Here is a 23,073-nt window from a genome sequence, read left to right on the forward strand (position 1 = left end):
CTGCACCCTCACCCCCCACCACATGTCGAGTCGGAAAGCAGATTACCAGAACGCAGCACCAGATCAACAAAAACTTTATTAACCCCATCACTTTAAACAATAGTGAGGCAGAGAATATATATATATTTATATATATATATGGAGTACAAAATGAAACCATGCCAAACCAGGCGCTTGGAGTACGTTATTTACAATAAGCCCTTCATCCACACGATTTGACAGCAACATCTAACCCATTTTGCTTTTGCCTTCGAGCTTTACGCAGTTTATTTAACAAATCAAAGAATGACAGCTTATTTGAGGTCTGTTCCACGGAGTAGAGTGAATGCTGTAACTACATGGTTTGACTCTGCATTACCTATCAAGATTACAGTGAATAAAGCGACCTCTTCCAGTAGAAACATGCGATATTTACTCAAGATCCGCTTCACAGGCAGGCATCGAATGAGACAAGTCATTCAGAATATTATAGGTCGCTTGTACTACATCTATTCAGATACACAGAACATTTTCCAAGGCTTTGAACTGTGCACAAAAAGGACAAGATAAAACAAACAAAAAAAATCACTGCAAACGTATGAATCACACGTCTCATGGCTGTGATGGTGCGAGCCTGTTTGAAGATTGCACCACCTCCATGACTCAAACCTTCTCTCAGTCAACGTCATTTAAAGACAAAGATATGAGGATTTAAGGCAATTCTGGCTGTGCAGATCCGAGTGACCGTAGAAGAGAGGAACCAGAGCTAGTAACGATTCCACGCCCACCCCAATCTGTGCGCCATATCGAAATAAATGTCCATGCTGCCAAGTCAGAATGGCCCCTTTAATGTCCACGTTTCATGTATTTACACCCATGGCCTCTTTGTTGAAATGCAGGGTTGTTCGAAGAGCTTCTTGTCCATCACGTGAATCAGACAACTCTTACATGCAGTCCATGGAGTTGTCTGGCATCTGTCCGAGGGGCGGCATCTTTCCGGGTATACAGGAGGGAGGGAGCATACCGCCGGTGTTCGGGGACGGATCAACATTTTCACTGTCCTCCATCTTGTCAGCCAAGCCCTCCCAGTTAATATGGAAGCGGGTGACACGAGGGTTGGAGGCCAAAATATTCCTCTGGAGCTACAACGATGAAAGAAATGACAGTTAAATGTCAGACTTGGATGCAATTTTCTTTTCCCCCTGAGCCTAAAATGAAAAAGTCCAATAACAAATATTCAGATTATACATTTGCGCCACAATCAAAATTCGAGTCAAGATTAATTGTAAGAATTAACACATCTGGTTAAGCTCAAAAGTTAGTTGATTATACAGTATACAGAACATCTATTATTGCTGCAATATTAATGCGCACAAGATGAATATTGCAAAGAACTGCAATAAATCAGTTAATCAAGTCCCAAGTGCTATACATTCATTGTCTATACGCCAAAAACAAACTATATTTATAAGCTGATGGGACTCTCACTGAACTTGATAAAGTCAGGCCATCATATTATACAAACTGAATTTGTACCAATCACTGTTTTGAACAAAAAACAAACAAAACAAAAAACCACTGACATCTCAGCATGATGATGATATATATATTTTTTGCTTTCAGTAAGCTCAGCTACCATGTCACTTTTCAAATGATGCGGATCAAAGAGTATATAATATTGTTTTTGGCAACAAATTTGCTTTCTTTCAAACAGCACATCACTCCCAATTTACTCACATGATAGCATATAGTCAGTGAAGAAGATGGATTAAAACACTGGTGTCATGTTTCAGAGCTCCAGAGTAAAAATAAGTATTTGAGTATGGGTTGGTTGTATCGCAGAAAAATGGTTTAAATAGTCAGAGTGTTGTCACGGGCATCTCAATTTTAATGCAGCAGAGCTTTATTTTGACACCTCCAGAGATCCTCTCATGACAGAAAACATCCAAGACTACAGCCCTGAATCTCCAGGAGTAAAAACCATGACAATTTAAGAAAAACACTGGCAAGCTGAATACAATGTGGGCAACAAAATAATGTGCACAGGGTAGAATGCAGTTCTGCAGAGCCTGCACACAAAAACAGGCTGTAATTATACACTGGTCATTCATAACATGGCTCACTGGTCCACAAATACCCAAATTTAGAGAGACTGAAATTGAAAATTTGCCAATATTCTCACAAAACTGAGATGCCAACAATCTAAGCCCAGTCAGATACTACCTTTGTAGGGTGGATTTCAGATAAAAGAATAAAAATAATGATAATAATAATTTAAAAAAAAAAATCAGGTAATTTATAAAGTTTTCCTACAAACAATCTGCAAAGATTTTAAAATATATTAATATCGTGCTTGCTTCAGTCTATATTTCATTCACAAAAACTAAAGCTGCCTGTAGGTGCCGATTTCAAAACACTAGATGGCAGCAGAGACTCCTTCAATGAGGCCATTTTACAAGTATGTTTCATTACATTTATTCATGTTTGTGATGCTTTTACTTCATACATCATCATCAGAAGCACTTAGATAAGAGACAGCCTCTGTAGATTTTTATCCATAGCAGAAACCAGTTCCTGCCATTAATCACGTTTATTTTACCTGAGAGTAGTTTGGTTTTAGAGGTGGATTCTCTCGTAGTTCTGGCTCTGTGTACTCATTGTTGACGTAGTAACCAATCCGAATGAATTCCTGTCCCCGGTAGGTGCACGTTATGAGGACTACGGTCACTCCTACAGCATCACTTTCTGGAATCTGTGCTGTGTTTGGAGCATCAGCCTAAATGAGCAGGAAACAAAGTGAAGAGTAACATAAAATCAAAGCAAATCAAACACCTGGACTTAAAAGTCATAAAAAAAATGTAACACTTATTTAGTGTACTTTGTAGCCCAGCTGTATTTTTGAAACTCTTAACATGTTCGCTGACAACTCACCTGAAACACGAACATATGCCTTCCAGCCGGCACTGGGCCAACTAAAACCGAGTCCAGAACCTGGTCGTATTCTTCACTCTCAGCTGAACCCACGTAGATGATCTTCCACTCCAAATCTGACAGCACACAGAGAAAATAGTAAGATTGTCCTCCAAATGTAAAATAAAAAACAGTTTAATAAGAAAAGTCAGTAACAGAATTCAACACTGCGCTCCAATACGAGAAAATATGTAAAACTGAGATTTTGTTTTGATTTTCAAAATGACCGTCTTTGATGTTTTACAAGCTATTCAAACTTTGCAAACTCCCACAATCGATCAAAATCCATGTCAGAGGGGAGATCTTTAACCCTTTACTGTTCACACACACTTTGATAAAGGGACTAAAATGTGCTCTAGCAAATGTTTGACCCGAACATAAAAAAGTGAATTATTACAGTGAGTCATTGCAGGCAAATGAATATGAATAAATGTAAAATTAGACAATTTATTGAAACCAGAAGAAACATTATATTATGTTCATTTTGCACTATTAACAAAATTGTGGATGCCTCAATTGATCTGTAAGAGACCGGCCATCTGCTGGATATGACCCACTTAAAAAGAAAGTTATCACCATCTTAATTGAATAAATTGAACCAATAGAAGATTAATTTTAAATTGTTGATTCCAGCCAGGTAGATTGTTTTAATACCATAAACTTGCTTTTCCTAAACCATCATGTAATGTTACTGATTCATTAAAAAAAAAAGGTTTGAAATGAAATTATATATTAGTTATCTGTTCAGGTAAAACAAAATTTGAATACTAAGAACTATAAGTTAAACTATGCATGCCAAATCATTTGAATTACAAACATTCATAAGTATTGTAGATTAATTCGTAGTAGTTTAAGAAGATTACAGATATCAGCCTTTAGTCTGATTACAAAACAAATTGTTCCTTTTTAAAGAACTCACTGAAATGGTAATTATAATGGCTCAACTTGGTTTTGTCCAGCAGAAATGACAGACTGGTAACTGATATGAAAGTTTATTAACAAGTTTAAAAATCTAGTTTCACAAATATCAACAATTACCTTGGAAATGCTTTAATGTGCAATGTTGCAGACAGGAAACATATTGTTATAAGTTCATGCATTTTAAATAGTTACACTACTAAATAAAAAAAACAAAACAGATTTATTTCATTTCTGGCTGAAGGCGTTTTAGTTTTAAGGCAAACATTTCACTCTGCTTCCTTCAGGAGTTCGCGGCAACTCGTTGAGCCTCTTTTTTTCTTTCACAAACACTGTCGTCAGCCAATAGGCTTCTAGAAAACAAGTCACATGAACGCCTTTAAACCAATCGCAGCACAGAGAAGGCGGGGCTCTCAGGACAAACGCGCCAGCGCCAATTTTCAACAACTTGTAAAAAGACAAATCAAAGAATGCTAAACTGCGGCTAAATGTGCGTTTTTACTAACCAAAATGACGTGAATGTGAATTTCTGCCTCACGACACATAACTACAGTGGAGCTGACACTTTGTGGTAAAGGCGCCCAAACGTAGCAGCTGTCAAAAGCTAACAGTGTATCTTAAATAGCATTTTGGGTTAGCTGAATAAAATACGTACCTTCTGGCAAATCCTCCATGCATTCAAACGTTATTTCAAATTGAAACGGGTTTCCAAATGGGCTTGGGTTGTCCAGCACAGCAACATTTAACACTTGTACCTTGGCCATAGCAGAAATTAATCTTCTCAGGGACCAACCTGACAAACTAACTAGCTTTTTTTAAAAATTATTACTATTTCCGTCTTACGTGAAGAAGTTTCGAGGAGTCACTCGGCACCTGAGTTTCGTTGTTCACAAGCCGACTAACAAATAGTGGAGCTCCGAAGCTAAAGTTTGATCCTTTTATTCTTAAAGAACACCAACTAACATGACCCACGGGCGGCTTTTAGCGAGAGGAAGTGCGTCACTTCCTTCTTCTTCTCCCCCTTCATTACACGTTGCGCATCGGAGAGCTACTGCCACCTAGTGGTCATCTGGAGATCAACAGTATGAAATCTGTTGTTGTTTTGAGCAATGGCGTTTTAGGGAACACGGTAAATGAAAATATTGTGATTTCATTTGTGTATTTACTGTCCCTTTTCAGCAGGGGAAAAAGCTTCAAACAGCTGACTTGCTTCCTCATGAAGTACATATTCTGAGATTTGTTTTTAATGCAGGTGGAAAACACCCCAATGGCCAGAAAACTAGTAGACAGATGGTGGATTACAGATTTCAAAAAGGGGAGCACATCTTTACACAACAGATACTGTTAGCAGCTTCTGAAACGTGTTTTTCTAGTAAAAAAAATATTATAATTATTGAGTTGGAGACAAAAAACACAAAACTCATCTGTAAAGTTAAACAATGTATGATGGGATATAACAAACCTGGGTCCTCCAAAGAAACACCATATTTAGGAATATAAAGGAGTAGATGTCATCCAAAAGAAAGCATAGAACAAAACAAGCATTTTCAGGTTTAACTCGCTTTATTTGATTTGACAGAATTAGTCAGTTTTTACTTGAATCTTTTTGCTAATAAGAGTGATTGCATTTTATGTCACTGGACCTTTAATGACCATTTTGTTGCTAACATCTCACTAATGGGGACATCCGTGGAGGGTGTACTGCTGGACCATTTCATCCAAGCCCCCGCAGGTAGGTTTGTATTTTGCAGTTTTACACTCTGTCGCCGTAGGCCAGTACTCAACCCAGGAGTTCTCCCCAAGTGAATACTGATACCTGATATAAATACAGGAAACAGGGAAACAGATGTAGTGTTTGAATACTAACAATGTTGGGATGTCATCAAACACACCAGGTAAAGACGCGATAAACTTACGATCGACTCTGTCCGTCAGCGTAAATGTCTTTGGATGTTCCCATGATGAGGTACGTTTTGCCTTTCTCAAGATCTAAAACTTCCCTGCAGTGAGGATAACTGAGGAATAGACGTTGTTTATTCTGAGGACCCACATCAGAACTCCCTGCAATTAAAACAGATAAAATAATTTTAAAAAAAACTTTAAAGACACCGTTTAAAGGTAGCTTTCTGAACATCATTGGACTCAACTGTTAAAACAGGATTTCAGGATTATATTCAACAAAGGAAGAAAAATCCTGTCACAATAGGATCAAAAATGTTTTAGGCCCAGTGTCTGGACTGCAGCCTAGCTTATGTGCAAAACAAACAAAAAACCCCCAGAAAACCTTGATCGTCTGAGTCAATTTCCTTCTGGAATAAGTGGACCTTTTTTATTCAAGCTTATTTACTCTGTTAGGATCAGTTTGGGGAAAACAAAAATAAAGTGAGACCAAACCAGGAAAAACAAGTCTTGTTGCATTTCACAGCATTTTTTTTGTCTTGTTGTTGAAAAACATAACATTTAAATCTAAAAACACAAATTTTGCAAATCCTTTGCGAAAAAAAACAAACCAAATAAAAAAATATATAGCTAAAAGTATTTTTTAAATGCTAATCAAATCCAAATAGGGTTTCAAAGTAAATTCTTAATAATAAAGAGAATGCAAAAAGGTTTGCACTTTTAAGGACTGAGAGTTTATTGAATATAAACCAACCTTCTTTGACGACATGAAGGATGAGCATTCTGTAAACATCAGTGGACAAATCTTCTGTAAATTCTTCCACTCTCACTTTGTATGCTGAGGACAGATCGTTTGCAGACTGTTATCCAAGCAGCACACTTTATCACAGAACTTAAACTTTATGAATGACACGCAAACAAACTCTTACCAAATTCTATTTTGCTGTTCTGAAGAGTCTCACAAACCTTTTCTGTTCGATCACTGTTGTTGATTTTGCCTTTCTTCTGTTTGCTGCAGTTCTCTGGAACCACAAAGTAGACAGGAAGTGACGATTAACGCCAAAATGAAGCAAAACATCAGAGGAACTCCTGGTCTTTTATCTGTTAGTGTTACTTTATTAAATGAATTAAAAATGTTCGCAGACAGACTACCTTCAGCACATGTGCATATATCGTTTTTGCAGAGACGCAGGAGCTTTCCGGCTTCCCTCTCTGGGTGGTAGAACTTCACACAACGATTTTCTGCATGTTGAGACAAAGAGATTTTTATCCAGCTGCAGGATTGTGGAGCATTTGAAAATCGAACGGGAGAAAATGCAGAGCGAATACTGAATGCTGAATGACTTTCTGAAGAAGCTGAAACTAAGTTCTTAAAGCTAAAAGAAGTAGAACACTAGCTAAACGCTAAAAGTAGCAAAAAGCTAAAAGCTAAATGCAGTAAAACAGTAGTTTAAAGTGGCATACACAAATAAAGCAAATACATGGAAGCAAATAAAATGTTTTTGGGGCACTGAGGAGATTTTCTTTAGAGAAAAAAAAAGTTGTAAATGAAGTTAAATATTAAGAAAAATATAGAAGTTACAAAAGCTAAAAGTCATAGGACTTATTCCCTGATTGGGCTGAATATTTTGATATATGAGTGACTAAGATAAAACAAAGTATGCAGAAGTAGTTAGATTAACAAAAACATTTAGAAAAAGAGGACACACTGGAATAATTTGGCAGCAATGGGCAATCTTATAAACTCAAATTTGAGAATTAAATAACAAATGTGTGCAGTAGCTTGTTAGAGGAAAGCCAAAAGCAACATGTTCATGTATCTGTGAGACTCGCCGTCACTAAATTGATACTGATGATGGTAGGTGTTGTACTCATAGACAGAAACGGCTGCTGGTTGTAAGACGCCAACTTTCAGCTCCCGCTGGATGCTGAACGTGATCTCGTCTGGTTTTGTGTGTGAAACCTGTGGAGAGGCATCAATAAAACGACACATAAACCAGGAAAGAAGAAGACAAAGTTTGAAAGGAGGTTTCGTTGACATCTCACCTTGTCCAGGTAGATGAGGAGCGAGTTTCTTTCCGATGCGTCGTTGTTCTCCTGGTATCTCGCAATAGTGCGGGCGCGCCCTTTAGACAACTGTGTGCACACGTGATGCTCATGTTTTAGTCAGAAACACATCTTTTTTTTAAATAAATAGCGACACTTTGATATTATGTCAGAGTCATACAAGGTTTAAGTCTTTAGTGACGGCAGTGAAGCCTGTTAACATGCCGACATCCAAGACTGTCATAGTTGCATCACGATATTTGTCCTTATATCTGTGCAGAGGATTGACAAAATAAAAGTAAATAAAATTAACAGGCTGAAAAGATTTTTTTTTAACATTGTAATAATTTAAGAATTCCTTTTTTTTTGTTTTTAACCTACAAAACGGTTATTCTCAGCTTGTATATCTTCTTATCTTCATCTGTCTTTTCTGGAAAAATGACAAAAAATGAGATTACAAGCTGTTTTTAAAACAAACAAAAGAAAAAACACATGCCAGTCAGACTTTTAGCAGAAAATAAACTAAAAAGCAGACAAACCTGGAAGGAGCTGCACTGACATGTTGAACTTCTGACAATCTGTGTCTTTTTCTTTCGGTAAAGCATAATACAGGGACACCATCTGTCACACAAACAAAAGTATTTTTTAAACATTAGCATGTAATAAACGAATGACCGGTCAATGTTAAGGCTGTAGACAGAAAGTATATTTTGCAATGATTTCAAAAACACGTAGATTGACACTCAAAAGATGATAAACCTGCATTTTACTCACTGTCAGTGACGCTTCTCCAGGGCCTGTAGCAATCACTTTCACATTCTGGTTTATATTATTGACCTGCAGGGATTAAAACACTCACAGATCATCTAGAGCAGCAAACATGGCAAAACCATCTAAATGACAGCAATAATGAGGCCCTGTGAGTGTTTGTATGCAGAGATGTGTGTGTTCGAACCTTTGACGTTCTCGTGGCGAAGTGGTTTTCCCAGTTGAGGTTGTATTTGTCAGGCTTGGATCGGCCCGGCAGCAAGATGTCCACATTCAGATCATAGTCTGGATCTCTGTCACTGGACCAGTACTCTGCTACGGACTGGTACACTATCATGGTGGCCTGCGTAAGAATAAAGACAAAATATTATATCAGATGTTACAGATGTTCTAAGCGGTTTTTTAACATAAAGAAAAAAAAACATCTTTGTATTACCTGTGTCGATCCATAGCCTCCGTTCTCCCGTTGCTGCTTGTTTAACCATCTGACAACAAGTCTGGCTTCTTTAAAGGCCTATTTTAAAAAAACAAAAGTCAAATTACTTTATGTTTATTGAGTAAGGCTTATAAAATGAAACATGTTGTGTCAAATTAATCATGAATTAAGTGAGCATTATTCATTAGGTAAACGAGACTCTCTCACCTTGGACTTGACTAAAGCCAGTAGAGCGTACGCTGTGGCCTCCAGTGTGTGAACGCGTCCCTTAGGCACAGGCCAGTGGGATAAATCTGAGGGAAACACAAACACAAAGCTACGGCAAAACCATTCTGAAGTAAAACAGATTTACTTGGATTTGCTGATAAAGTCATGAACAGAAATCAAAGGTGCAAAAACCTTTCGTTCAGATAAATAATGATGAAAAGACACTTGTTCAAAGTGTAGATTGTCAAGAAGAAAACTTAGCACCAAACTGATACCAGTAACGACAAAAAGTCAGATTTAAGCTCCAGTTTGGATCACCTGAATGCCTCTTTGGCTGAAACCATAAATATAAAATTAAGGCCCAAATTTGTGAAACATATTTTCTTTACGGCACTTTATAACCCACAACATGCTCCGACGTAACCATACTTTAAATCTGTCGCACAAATTTTACTTTATATTACAGTAATCTCAGAAAAGTTTGTAACTTATGAGTCAAAGTGTCTTGTGATTTTGCCAAACTCGCCATCTTGTGGTTTTGCTGGTCGTCATGCGGAAATGTTTGGATTTTTTTTATTGCTCTCACCTGGGGAAGCCCAGCTGTGGAGGATCTCCAGGTTCAGTTTGTTTTCATTGGCCAGGGCGTACGATGCCATGGCAGCGGCGTAAGGGTTGATTAAACTCGGCAGGCGCTTCTGCAGGTAAGCCACAGCTTTGTCTATGCTGCCCGAAAATCCCTGAGAGATAGAAATGTAGAAATAATGTCTGATGTCTGATCAGTGTTATAATTTTATCAGGTTCTTTGACTTAAACTGATTTGATCCTTCTCTTATGTCTGAACTCAACATAGTCACGTAGTGTCTATAAATTAAGGAAAAAGCGAAATATCCTTACTTTGACAGTGGACGCACATATTCTGCTTGACTCCTGTATGGCAATGAGGCAAAAGGCCGTCATGGAGACATCTGAATCTGTACCATTAACATCCCCCTATGCATACACAAACACAGGAAGAGTTTTCATGGTGGGTTTCATTTGAGCACACTCTACTGTTTAGTATTTAAAAACAAACTATGACAGAGTGCATACAATCATCTCTGGGTGGGCTATCCATCCAGTTTCTCTGAACAAGCCGTCAGACGTCTGCGCGTTGAGGATCAAAAACTTGACAGCGTCACAGATGGCGCTGCTTCGCACTGCCACCAGGCTGTTGACCATAGTAAACACCTTCACTGCGTAGGCTGTCAGCCTTAAGGAGGAAAGGAAGCGGTGCAGTAATTCAGCTGCGTTTCAACCTTTAGTTGAGATCATTAAAAACATAAATCACTGCATGTACACAAGCCTCACCAAGAGCTGCTTTGCTGGTCGGGATATCCAGCAAAAGAGCCGTCCCTTTTACGGTAGGCAAGTTGATTTTGGTAACCTAAACCCAAACCAAACAAAACGTTTTTACTTTTTACACTTTGTCATAGAGTGGCAGGCGATTTGAATGAATCGGGTTCATCGTGTAAGAAGTGAAGTGAAGTGAGATTTATTTATATAGCACTTTTCAGCAACAAGGCGAACCAAAGCGCTTTACAGCAGAAACAACAACATAATCAAACACATCAATCATGTATAATCTAAATGAAATCACGAAACCAGACTTATCTAAACATGAGCTAAGACAGTCAAAACAGTAGCTAAAATAATCTAAATGAAACCAAAATCAAATGTAGAAATACAGACGTAAAAACATCAATCATCATCAAGAAAATACACTAAAACGCGTGGCTCAGTCAGGATCAGTGTGCTATGACCTTTGGTAAAAGTGCAGAGAAAATCAGTGAAATATTAAATAAATAAATAAAAAACTAATAAATATTTCCACATGCACAACTGTATTATGACTAAATGTTTGAAAAAAAGCAGCCCTTTTTGGAGAAATATAACTCATGCATATTTCACATAAACATTTAAACTCAAACAGGTCACAGATAGTTGAACTGATCTGGCATTTTCATCTCTTTCACAGGTTTTAAACAGTCGCCGTTTATCTCTGTTCTATGATTTTTGGAGATTTTACCACAGGAGCTGTAACTCAGCGTCATGACGTCACACACAAATCTTTGAGCTGTCTAAACTTTCCAAAGGTTTTGGAAACAACTTCTGTTTTACTCTGACAAACTTTATGCTTCTATTACAGTGAATACATCAAAACATGGACATTTTTATCTCCTTTCACCCAGTGTTTCTCTCACTTCTGTAGGACTTACTGTTTTTTCTTAATTCAAGGTTCCTTAAGACTTCCATTGTACCTGATCTCCCAGTTTGGTTTTCTTTTTAACTTGTTACATCTCCAACATAAAACACTGCAGACTAAAGCAAATTCATGTGGGACAACCAGAACTTTAAGCAGTAACGCCTTCAAATTTTTTCTTTTAGCCTTTTTCTTCTAAATCATGGCCTGATAGTTAAAGTTCGGAGCTTAAACCAAATCTGGGACACCCGAGACGATTAATTAACTTGTCGGACCCACCGGTTCTGATGTATTGCAGGGCTTCGTCACGTTTATCGATTCCCACGTCCTCCCACTGGTTGGTTGTATCCAAATACGTGGTTGCAATGAGCGGCAGCGACATGTGGATCATGTTCTCCTCTCCACAGCCAGACGGTTGGTAGAACAACACGCCCATTGACTCTCCTGTAATGGTGTTCTGAAGCACATCTTTAGGCTTAATTCCTGCAAGCACGGACACAACCAGCCTAACATTTCATCATCACAAACAAAGAGGCACGTAAGTCTGTAAAATAAATCAAAGGGAACACTGCGGGATGCCGTGGCGTTAATATGCTCACCTGTGATTGATACTTGTGTGCTGGTTGGAGAGTTTGGAACAATATCTACCAGAGAGATTCTACTGTTCATGTGTTCCACTTGTTTACCATCTAGAACAAAAAAATAAAAGCCTTGTTAATATTTTACACATAGGAATAGATTTTAGAAACCAGGAATATCTGACAATTCCACACTATAACAAAACTAGCATTCTTTGAAGGAATACATATTGCCCAACACCTTGCATGCTAATGTTTTACACAACCCTCCTGTATGAGCTGTCAGTGCTTTTTGTGTGCGACGGGAATGACTCTTGGCTACTACCTCACCCAATTTTAGCTCAATATCTGTAAAAATGACTGAGTTATAGTAATATTTATGTTTCCAAACATCAGTTGGCAGTGGTGGCTATCCTAAATTAGATTTTCTCCAAAAGTTAAACTCCTGTAGATGAGCAACCAACTGTTACTTTGTGAGAGTTTTATTAAAATCTGTTATGTGGGTCATAAGATATAACGGACAAACAAATGAACACATACACACACAGAGGTAATTACATGATCGCCTGCCTTTCATGGTGGCAGGTGATCACTTACCATCAGCTTCTAAACAAGTAAACTCACCTTCACTTTTATGGTCAGGGTCCAACGTTATAAACTGAGGGGATTTGATCAGTAAGCCTTCAGGCTGGAAAAGCAACATAAATGATTTTTTTTGCATAAACTCATTAAACTCACGTGTGACATGTTAAAAAAAAAATTAGATTTAGATTTTTAGACAAGATCTTCGTTGAGTTGAAGTTAATGGAGGAAGCTGGCTGCACTTGATGGCAGAATCTGTCAGTTTCATTTGAAACACGATGAATCAGTAATTTAGGTGTTCGTTGTTTCTTACCACCACCCGCAGCATCTTCATAACTCCGTCGCTGTGTGAAGAGTCTATAATAACTGCTTTAACCTCAATGCGGAACTGTCCTTGCTTTGTGGGGATAATGACAAACGGTATTGATCGTCTACTGTTGGCCCCAACTTGGACCTCCTGGCGATATTTCCCACGTTTGGAAGCCGCGCTGCACACATGAACCTCCTCAGTCAGATCCACACGCACCTTAAGAACAAGGAAAAAGACAGAAAAGGAGATCTTTTGGGCTATTTTCTGCAAAAAACAAAAACATTCTTGGCGTCTAATCCATACTGCTGACTTACTGTGGCAGGATTTGGATGGTAGTTGTGCAGAACCGCTTTAATTTCTATCTGTTCTCCACGAACACTTAAATTGGGCAATTTGAGATCAATAAAGAAGGGCTTGGCGACAGTTACGTCTAACGGTTTAGCCACACAGAGACCTACAAATAACAACACAAATATAATGACAAAACCCCAAAATGAAGAAGAATCAGACAAGGCGTGCACATATTATTGAACTGAGGTTTGACTGATGGATTTGAGCTCAGAAGCACAATCAGTGGATTCTCACCATTAGTTTGTGACAAACTAATTCCTGTAAACTGCCACGTGGTGATTGAATCTTGCAGAGGTAGCTGCTTTACTATTGATGTGGTTTCACTAAAACAAAGGAGAGCTCCTGTTTTAAAAGGTGATGTGTAAATTATCAGAGCACTTAATGTGTGTCATTAAACTCACCAGTTAGGTGGCGATTTAGAGCACGCCGGCAGTTTGACGTCTGTCCACAGCCAACTTTCAGGGAACTTGGTGCGAGAGAGAACGTCGCTGCTGTCCATGTAGCTGTTGTCATCGCTTTCACCTGGAGTTTTATGAAAAAGTTGTAACTGTTTCAAACAGCCAACGCGGCGACAAATAAAACACCTTGTTTCTGGCTCTTACTGCGGCCCAGTACGAGGTCATCCCCTTTCCTGGCAGCTTTTGCTTTTTCCATCTCCGTGCAGCAGTGCAGGAAAGCCTCGACACAGGACGGGCCATCGACTATGTACTCGCTGCGGCGCTGGCAGGTGTAAGAAACTGTGGTGTCCCTCATGCCATCCAAGCAACAGTCACGTTGCAGTTCGTCTTCATATTGATTCACTGGTAAAACAGAGGTTAAGTAGGGCTGTCAGATCAGATGAATTAAAGCTGCCCAAATAGAACTAACTGGGAAGGCTTTGCCTCGGGAGATATTTTATTTTAAACCACTCAAAACTGAAACAGTAATGTCACATCTGCTATTTAAAGTTTGGACTTTTCTTTAAGTTTTAATTTTCCAGGTATCACATACTACGACACACACAAAAGTTTAGGGGAGAAAAAACAAACACAGAATGAATGAATGTAGAATAAAATGCTCCTCCAAAAAATATACTGTTATGACACTATGTCAAGCACAGACCAACCGGAAAACAGTAAATATTACATTTTAAAGACTTAAAGAAAATCCTTCAGCCATTTAATATAAATCTGGAATCTTCCGTTTGAATAAGAAAAGGTCTGAACCATGTGAGAGATGACTCAATACAAATATTGTTGGGTCATCTAGAGCTGTGGATCTTACACAAGCTGGTGGTGACGTTCATCATATCACTTGCTCGTTTCCTCCTGCTGGGAGATGAACATTTTGGGTCTGGAAACAAAACAGAAACACCAACAAGGTTTCAAAATGATGCAGAGAGAAGTCTGATGAGAATTAACAGGAGAAGTTACAGTTTTCCTATTTTACTTCCCTCCAACTGAATTCAGAATTGAATTTCAAGTTCTTCCGTTTTATAAACCAATTTTTTTATTTCTGAAAGATCTTGCAGTTCCAGACTACAGGTTTGCTAGAAAAAAATCCCTAGACAGAGATTTCCTTTTTTTTTACTCCTTTAATTATTAAATCTTTTAAGTTTTTACCAAATGTCTCGCATTGGTTTGCCTTCCTGTGTCCAGCTACTACCAACGCTGACAGATGAGTCTGTTTGTCATAACACAGTTGTTAGCAGAGACAAAGAGGAATATTGAACAAGTTGTTTCTTATTGTCACCTTGCCTGTAGGGAGTCCCGAAACGTGTGCTGGATTTAAACAGCAGCCCAGCGTCGTAGAACACACTCATACTGTCCTTTCCTCCACCCGGTGTGCAGCCGGTGTCGTACTTCTCGACCATTTCCCACACCTGCAGGATGAAAACGCATCATGTCAGAAAAATGAGCCTCTTCACAAGATTCTTGTTGCTCCAAAAATGAAGTTTGCAACATTTGCTTTTGGTATCTGTGTGCTGCACTGTCCCAACTGCAGATACTCAGAGAATGGCACCAGGTTGGGAGAAGCCTTTACCTTTTTCTGTGTCAGACGGCGTTTGCTGCTGAGGACAAACACACTTTTGTCAACGGCGACGAGTCCCACTGTGGCGCCAGGATCTCCTGTGATTTTCAGACTGTACATCTTCCGAGGTTCATAGGAGGGAGCGCTGCTCATTGATTCAAGTGTCAGCTTAAGAGGGATGGAAAATGTACATTTGTGTGCATTAATACAATAAGCTGCAATAAATCCTGATTGTATTTGTGAAAAAAACACCTGATCATTTGTGTACATGTGGCTCTTAAAGGCTACTGGTTCATTGCTTCTCACCGAGCCCATGCAGGAGTCGTGCACATCCACCCAGACAGAGTCGGACACCACTTCGTCATCGTTTGTGTGGTAGTAAGCTACAATGCGGAACGACGGCAGCATCTCTTTGGTAACAGTGACTAACACAGATATCATTACTTGGCCTTTCGCCCTGAAGCGGCCATGTTTCACCAACTGACCAGCACTTTGGATCTATGGACAAAGAAAACTGATCATCAGCCCTATAAATGACACATTTACATACACCTGCTGTAAGAAGTAACACACAGAGTTGAACATAAACGCCTGCATGACAGATAATATCTCACCAGGTATGTTAGGTCATTTTGTTCTTTATCCTGTTTGTTGAAGTTGAGAGACACTTTCAGGTTATCTCCTAACTTTACATCAGCTGTTGTCACCCCTGCAGAGACATTTCCCTTCATAATTGCAGTTACAGAACTACGTTGTTTAATATAACAACCTGGGGAATGCATTTGAAAAACGTACCTATATGGATGTAACTGTTGCTTTTAGAGGTATATGGCAAAGCAGTCATGGTGGCTGATGCTTGCCTTGCAGGTGGAATATGAGGAATATTGGTCTTTACCTTCAGTCAAATACACAGAAGAATAAAGCACAATTATGAAGAGCAATTTACAGATGTATCTGAATGTATCTGTACCCTAAGCCATTTGTGAAGCAATGGCAACATTATTAAGTCTGTTTTTAAATAATGCAACGGGACATTACCAAGTTATCATGCATTGAGTATGATTGTTTAAACTACTTGAAGTAGTTTGATTGCAAAAATGTACAGAAAAAACTATAAACAGGAAAACATTAATGTGACTGCTGACTCAGCATTCACACTATTAGGCATCTCCCAAAGTCTTTAGATGTAAAGCAGTGGTCTCCAATCTTGGTCCTTGAGTGTCACTATCCTGCATGATTTACTTGTTTCCCTGCTCCAACACAACTGATTCAGGGGTTAAATTACCTCTTCATGTTCTGCAGAAGCCTGATAATCACCCATTGATTCAAATCAGGTGTGTTGGAGCAGAGAAACAAGTAAAACATGCAGGATGGTGCCCCTCGAGGACCAGGACTGGAGACCGCTGATGTAAAGGAATTTAAACAAATCCTGAAAACAAGCTCCGATCTTCCTCTCTCTTTCTTTCTGCATACAGCTGTAGGATTAGAAACACACCCGACACCCACCAAGTCCCCTCGTACCGAGGCTGATGGCTTACTGTGAGTGTTAGGGGTCGAGGATTCTCGTCTGTGTTGATGGAAAGTTTGGCGACGCCATTGGCTGAAGTGATGCCCTCTACCTGACCTGCATCAATCACCACTGGAACATTTGCAGCTGGAGACCCATCAGGGTTCAGAACCTCAACCTAAAATTCAAATCAAAACATAAATTTACCCAATAGAGACCAAATAATGCTGCATTATTATGAAAATAATGTGTGTAGGCTTTAATTTGGTTTGGCTAATTTATATTATAAAGAATACAGATATTCTCATAATCTGTTTAGGGTTTTTGGTTAAATCTAATACTGTTATAGATGATCTGTTAGAGCTTGGAGCATGTTTTGGGAATAACTCATTTTTCTTTTCAGAAATAAAAATAATAATATAATGTGGACAATAGGTATCACAGGCTAATTAATTTGCTGTACACTTATTATTTGTATGAATAGTGAACATTAAATTCATTAAGATTAATGCTGTTTCTTAATTCCTTTCAAATGTATAAAATACTCTCTTACCGCAACATCAAAAGACATTCCTGGTTTGTAATATTTAGGTGTTTTGGTAAAATCGACGGAGTACGATGTTGTCACAATATAAATCCCTCCCAGCTCTGCTTCCACCATCTCACTACCTGCGCAAATAAGAACAGAACATCACGTTTTTCCACACTTTATTCTTCACAGAAAAACAGACGACAAATGCAAAGTGTATTCTGCATTTCACAAAACTTAACAGTAGTGCTGTTTTCTGAACTTTTGCAATAACTCAATAATGCACTCCTACAGTCTATTCAGAAGTGTTATAAATTTATTTCCTTCAGAAAAATTGCACAAACTCAACAGGTATATTCAACAAACAGCTAAATAAATAAACAGTTTTAAATATTTGATCTTATTTTAATATAAGATGATAAATAAAACCCTTCTCAGGTGCTCCATGTAGCTAAAGTGTTTACAAATGAAAAAATGGATCCTACAGATCCAGTTAGTTACAGTCAAGATAAAAAAGAACATGCACCCTTTTTAAATGTTATGTAAAAAACATAAAAAATAGGTTTTATATGCCTCAAATCAAGAATAACGCATGACATGTCACACTAAATTTTCTTCAAATCTAACCCAAAATAGAGTAAATGAAGAGGTTTTCTTGTTAAAGTTGAAGATTATGTTAGACATCTCAGACTAAAATTAAAAAAGGTTCAAATTCGAGAGATTCCACCTCTGCAGCAGATGGGAGAGTCAAGGCTTTTTGTGGATGAGGTAATATTTCCCCCTTGTGGGTGATATTGAATCCTACATGATGGCCTTTTAAAACCCACAAGCCTTACTGAAATCTTTAGTTTTTACAAATCCAGTGTTGTTCAGTAAACACACCTTAGCTTTGCTGTTGAAAGCCAAATTCAACATTTTAATTCAAATTAGTCAAATTGGAATAGTTTCCTTCCTTGTCTTACCGTCTTCTGTCAGCACACTGACAACCACGAATATGGTGCTCCCCACGAGATCCGTGATGTTTTTAAAGGTTTGAGTGATGTGCTCGCTCTTCATTGTCACGTTTCCTTTTCCGTCCTGAATCTGGCGTCACATGAACCAAAAGTGTCAATTCAAACAACCGGACATTCGGCAGCACTGGTTAAAGCTCTTATTGCAGCGTGTACTGTATCTTAATGGGTGTGTGGACAAACGTGTGGCTGATAGAAACACGGGATAAGGAACTGATGGAAGAAAAGTACACACCAACACCCTCTGAAGAGAGCTGGGAAAATTCCTCTTTTGATCCTGATGCACAACTCCAAATACCCCATAGGCTGACCCTGTCACCACTTCCCCAAACATATAGCTGAAATAACAAGGAAGCACTTTTCATTTGCTTATTCTCAATAATATTTGCGACAGTTCAGATCAATCAGAGCTGATCTCCAAAACCACAAATCAAAACCTTCTCATACTTAGCTTCAATGTCGACGCAGAGCTCCTTGTTGTCCACGTAGAAGAACGAGTCTTGAGGCACCAGTTTAACCTCAAAACTGGGCAACACTGAAATATTTTACAGGTCGTATTAAGGCCTGACATTTGAATAATGTAAATGTATTCACATCTGTTTCCACTCACCATAGTCTTTGACCTCAAACTCTGCAGAGAAGCTCACATGTGGCTTACTGTGGAACCTCGCAATCACTTTCCAAAGTCCAACACTTCATGTGAACACACACAACACTCAGAGACGAGCATGCATAGGCTGTTTCTAAAGAGATCTGTGGTTTAATTGCTCATGTTTGGTTGTCCAGTCAGAATTTGCCAACCATGTCTCACTGTGAGCAGCTGGCTGGATCATGAAACCCAACAAACATCCAATAAGGGTTGAAACAGTGCGATAGGCTACGTTTATGAAAAGACAGCGTATCAGTTTTTATTTTAGGCTGTTTCTTTTGCATAAAGCCTTAATAAGATCAAGATTAGTTAGTAGTTAGTACAAGATTACCTGTTAGGGTTGAGGTTTTTTTCTTTCTACAGATATAGTGAATATATTATCAAAACCTGTTCAAACCAAGACAAATTAGCAGAGCACCTCCCGTTTACATTAAGCACCTAAAAGGCTCATTCAGGGGTCACAAAGCTCAATCCAACAGCCTCGGCTTTACTTTGTCTATGAAGCTAACTACCAAATCATGAGATGACTAAATGTCTGTGGCAAACGCACTCAGTCATAATTATAAACCTCATTCTTGCGAGTCAACTATGAACAAAATGAAAGTTACTTCTTAACATAATTTAAAAAAGTGTAACTTAGAAAGATACCAAAATAAAAGCACACATGCTCACCTGACAATTTCTGCGAGTTGAAAATCTCCAGAGTGGATCCCCGACCTCAGAGACACAGGATCACGTGGTAAAATGATGCCTTCAGGGGTCTAAATAAAGACTGCTTAGATTTAGATGTAAACCTTTTACTTTAATTTGAACAAGGTATTAGTTCCTTTTTAATAAGTCCTTTTAATTGTTCATCTTTTTTGTACATTTGCCAGTTTCCAAAAGTAAAACCTTACAAAACCACTGCAAGAGACAGTTTTTTTTTTGCAAATGTAGGTGTTTCAGAAGCAGCTGGAATTAATAAACAATGTAAGATGTACAATATTGCATACAAAGTTGTGTATAATGATAATAAAATAATTTACCACAAACTCAATGGCAACAGAAGCATCCATGCTGGTCTCATTGTTCCTCTCCACGGGCTTCATGTCCGGTGTCAGAGCAAAAATCCTGTAATAAACTGCACAAAAGATTAAAGTCATTGATTTATTTACTCATTTACTCAGAAAAAAAACCTTATAATGATTGATTTATTCAATCGGGTTGTACAAAAGTAAAATTGTGTAGTATTATTATGGTAATAACTGTTTTAGTAACATATTTATCCCTGTTACTAAGCACAACAAAGAGCAAATTGTACTAATTTGTTTTTAGACTTGCAACTGGAACAAGTTTAAAGTGGGTCTGACGTCGTTCTCAGATCCAAGTTAAACAGAATAAGCGCTGATCAGGTGTTGGACTTACCTTTGCTGTTGGGTGTGTACAGATTTTTGTCCATCTGGATGAAGATGTACCCGGAGTGGAAGGACAGCAACACAAGTTTTTCCAGGTTTACATCTGGGAACTGAGCTTGCAGGTAAACGTATTGCTTGGCTTTGGGATCTCTACGGAAGTCTCCAGCAGGAATCTGAAAACGGTATGAGCAGATGCATCCACATATGGACAAACACAAGGTTTATGTGCATTTATAGATTTGAACAAAAGGTCAGAAAGTAATCATTGGAGGAACATCTACATCTACAACATTTGAAGTCAATCTCATTCAAGATGGTCACCACAGCTAAGTGATCTCAGCAAGCACAAAAATGGCTACGGCTCAGTCAGTTGTACAGATATTCAGCTAAAATTTGGTGTGGTAGTAGCTGAGGCTCATCACCGAACAAGTGCTAACCGAACAAGCAAGATCTCTGTCTGTTAGCACAATCTCCCATGAGCCACCAGCTGATTTTTAATGAAACTTTCAGAAAGCAGTCACTGGGCGTGCATCTATAACTGAATACATTTTGGAGTCAACCCAATAAAAGATGGCTGCCACAGCCAATTGACTTTTGCCAACACCAAAATGATAACTTACTCAAAAATACAAATAATGAAGTAAAGTGTCTGTGGTAGTAGCTGGGAGTCATTCTCAACATATACTTTGAGCATTAAGACATCCTGAAAAATCTGTTTGTGACGGCTGGCTGTGGCGGCCATCTTGATATGAAACTATGTCATAAAAGGTGGCGGGCAATCTGCGTTCCATTCAAGGAATGCTAGGTCTTTAATATTTAAATGTGACTGATTAATTTTAGCTTCAAAGCATCAATTCTTCTGAGGCAGAGATCAAGATGAAAAACAAAAGTATTTCAACATTACCTCAATTTTCCCGAAGCCTTGAAATTTGTTTTCAGGAGAAAGTTTCACGGAGGTGAACGCCAGCCGTTTGGATTTGGTTGGGTAGCTCATCACATTGATGTTGACCGTAAAGTTACTATCATCGGGGCAGTCTTGGCATTCCACAAAGATGTTTTCTGCTGTTCCTACTCGCAGCAAATTAGGGGCAGAGAGCACCTTCCTGCAGAAGGGTGAGAAAACAAGGAAGGAATTATGGTCGCTCCAGGCAAAAAGAACCATGATGAGAGTTAAAACTGACTCACTGACTTGTTATCAGCAAACAAGTTTTTCACATTTGTTTTAGTCTGGTAAAGTTTCTGTTTGCCAAACACGACATTTCCCAGATTTTCAATAAGTGATCCATTAATTATCTTGACTAAAATCCAGCACCGAATCAATATAATACACGATGGACCTTGTTCTCAACAGATGACACAACATAAACTCTTTTTTTTTTTTTTTGAAAATATTAGTAGATTTTTGGTGGCTGAACGCCTCATTTGACCATGTCTTGATTTAGATTTTTAAAGTTTTCTAAATTTTGTTGGAATGTTTCCAAACACAATATTACAATTTTTGCTACACGGTTGGGAAATAATGCAAGACAGTTTTTAAAGTTGTGAATAATAAAACAATGTTTTCAAACAAATGTTAAATTGTCTATCTATGAAAAGATAAAAAACTAATTTCATTAAAGAAAAAAGCTGAAGTTATCCTGTTAGTCTGGAATTCTGCAGCTGTTTTTAACTCTTCGTTGCTGAGATTTACTAGAATCACCTTTACTTAGAAAGTTTTTTTCTTTTTTGCAAGAAGAATATTAAATTTCACTTTTTGCACTTATTTTCTTAGATGTATTTTTAATTTTTAAAATCTTTCTGTGAACCATGGACCCCAAACTGCATCAAAACCCCCAAAATGTTTTAAACAGGACTGAGGGCAACCATGCATGTGATGTTTCAAGTGGTGCAAAGAGAGAAGTTAACTTACATCGGAGAGCCTTTAGTTGTTGAAAATAAGAAGGTAAAAGCCACTGAAGTCAGCAGCCATAGTTGTGTCCACTTTGTCCTCCCGTTTGATTCCATATTTGCTGTTAGTACCGCTCGCTGCTGCGGTTTTTATTTATCCACCCGCCTTTCTCCTCCTACGCTCGAAAGGCTTGTTTCATTTTAGTGACAAACATATGAGATTTTTTTATGCTTGTCAGTTTTTTCTAATAGAAAAAGTTAGCATTTGAACACAACATTATAACTCTTTCCACACAGAACCACACTTTGAAAGATCTGAACTATTGTCACCACATCACATAAAACTATTCAACCATCGGACACACGGTACCAAACGACTGCCAACCACTAAAATGTAGCAGTTTCAAACACTTGGTTGCAAAATTACGTCATTTACAGAGCATGAACAAGTGCTTAGAAGACTTTATTAGGAGAAAATCATAAATGAAACCTTTTCTTCATTTATTTGTTGCATAGAAAAATTATTTTGATGTCATCTCATGTCATAAATAAGCTACACTGCCAAGACAACTACAGCCTGAGAAATATTCATGAGTAGGGAAATGGTGAATATAATAATAATAATAGGAACATATGAAAATTGTTCTGTGAATAAAGATAAAAGCCACCAGATGCAACTGAGAAAAATGCCAAATGTAAGAGGAAATTTGTGAACCACAGCAATGCTAATTTTATTATTAGAAATTATTTTTTTGCCTCGCACAGTATTAAACATTTGCCATTAAAATATTTTAAACTGTTTTT

General features: G+C 38.2%; 2 protein-coding genes across 3 annotated transcripts; both read right to left on the reverse strand.

The window, feature by feature from the left end:
• Window positions 1-57: 57 nt before the first annotated feature.
• asf1bb (anti-silencing function 1Bb histone chaperone) lies at window positions 58-4,874 on the reverse strand. The gene is made up of 4 exons (XM_017425592.3): window positions 4,523-4,874; window positions 2,911-3,026; window positions 2,579-2,755; window positions 58-1,121 (listed from the first exon to the last, which is right to left on the reverse strand). The coding sequence occupies exons 1-4, from the start codon at window positions 4,629-4,631 to the stop codon at window positions 924-926; spliced, it is 600 nt and encodes a 199-aa protein (XP_017281081.1). The 5' UTR covers window positions 4,632-4,874; the 3' UTR covers window positions 58-923.
• A 538-nt stretch (window positions 4,875-5,412) lies between these two features.
• Window positions 5,413-22,409, reverse strand: LOC108241466 (complement C3-like). 2 transcript variants are annotated; one of them, XM_017425613.3, is made up of 43 exons: window positions 22,292-22,408; window positions 21,287-21,485; window positions 20,393-20,555; window positions 20,014-20,108; window positions 19,661-19,749; window positions 18,950-19,032; window positions 18,787-18,874; window positions 18,575-18,677; window positions 18,292-18,412; window positions 17,354-17,469; window positions 16,832-16,978; window positions 16,089-16,188; window positions 15,908-16,002; window positions 15,600-15,791; window positions 15,306-15,461; window positions 15,015-15,144; window positions 14,547-14,615; window positions 13,886-14,083; window positions 13,685-13,805; window positions 13,518-13,606; window positions 13,247-13,386; window positions 12,936-13,148; window positions 12,665-12,728; window positions 12,062-12,151; window positions 11,742-11,945; window positions 10,571-10,646; window positions 10,313-10,472; window positions 10,118-10,213; window positions 9,810-9,960; window positions 9,224-9,309; window positions 9,017-9,094; window positions 8,768-8,923; window positions 8,587-8,649; window positions 8,352-8,433; window positions 8,194-8,242; window positions 7,994-8,084; window positions 7,813-7,902; window positions 7,600-7,729; window positions 6,919-7,008; window positions 6,696-6,788; window positions 6,521-6,604; window positions 5,784-5,928; window positions 5,413-5,683 (listed from the first exon to the last, which is right to left on the reverse strand). In XM_017425613.3, exons 1-43 carry the CDS (start codon window positions 22,384-22,386, stop codon window positions 5,542-5,544), a joined length of 5,022 nt encoding a protein of 1,673 aa, XP_017281102.2. In that variant the 5' UTR covers window positions 22,387-22,408; the 3' UTR covers window positions 5,413-5,541. The 2 variants fall into 2 exon arrangements, 1 of the variants encoding a protein (XP_017281102.2); XR_005232959.1 differs by lacking the exon at window positions 5,413-5,683 and having other exon boundaries at window positions 5,793-5,928; window positions 6,733-6,788; window positions 22,292-22,409.
• Window positions 22,410-23,073: the final 664 nt, after the last annotated feature.

The sequence above is a fragment of the Kryptolebias marmoratus genome, linkage group LG3 (assembly GCF_001649575.2).
Source record: "Kryptolebias marmoratus isolate JLee-2015 linkage group LG3, ASM164957v2, whole genome shotgun sequence".
NCBI classification, from domain to species: Eukaryota; Metazoa; Chordata; class Actinopteri; order Cyprinodontiformes; family Rivulidae; genus Kryptolebias; species Kryptolebias marmoratus.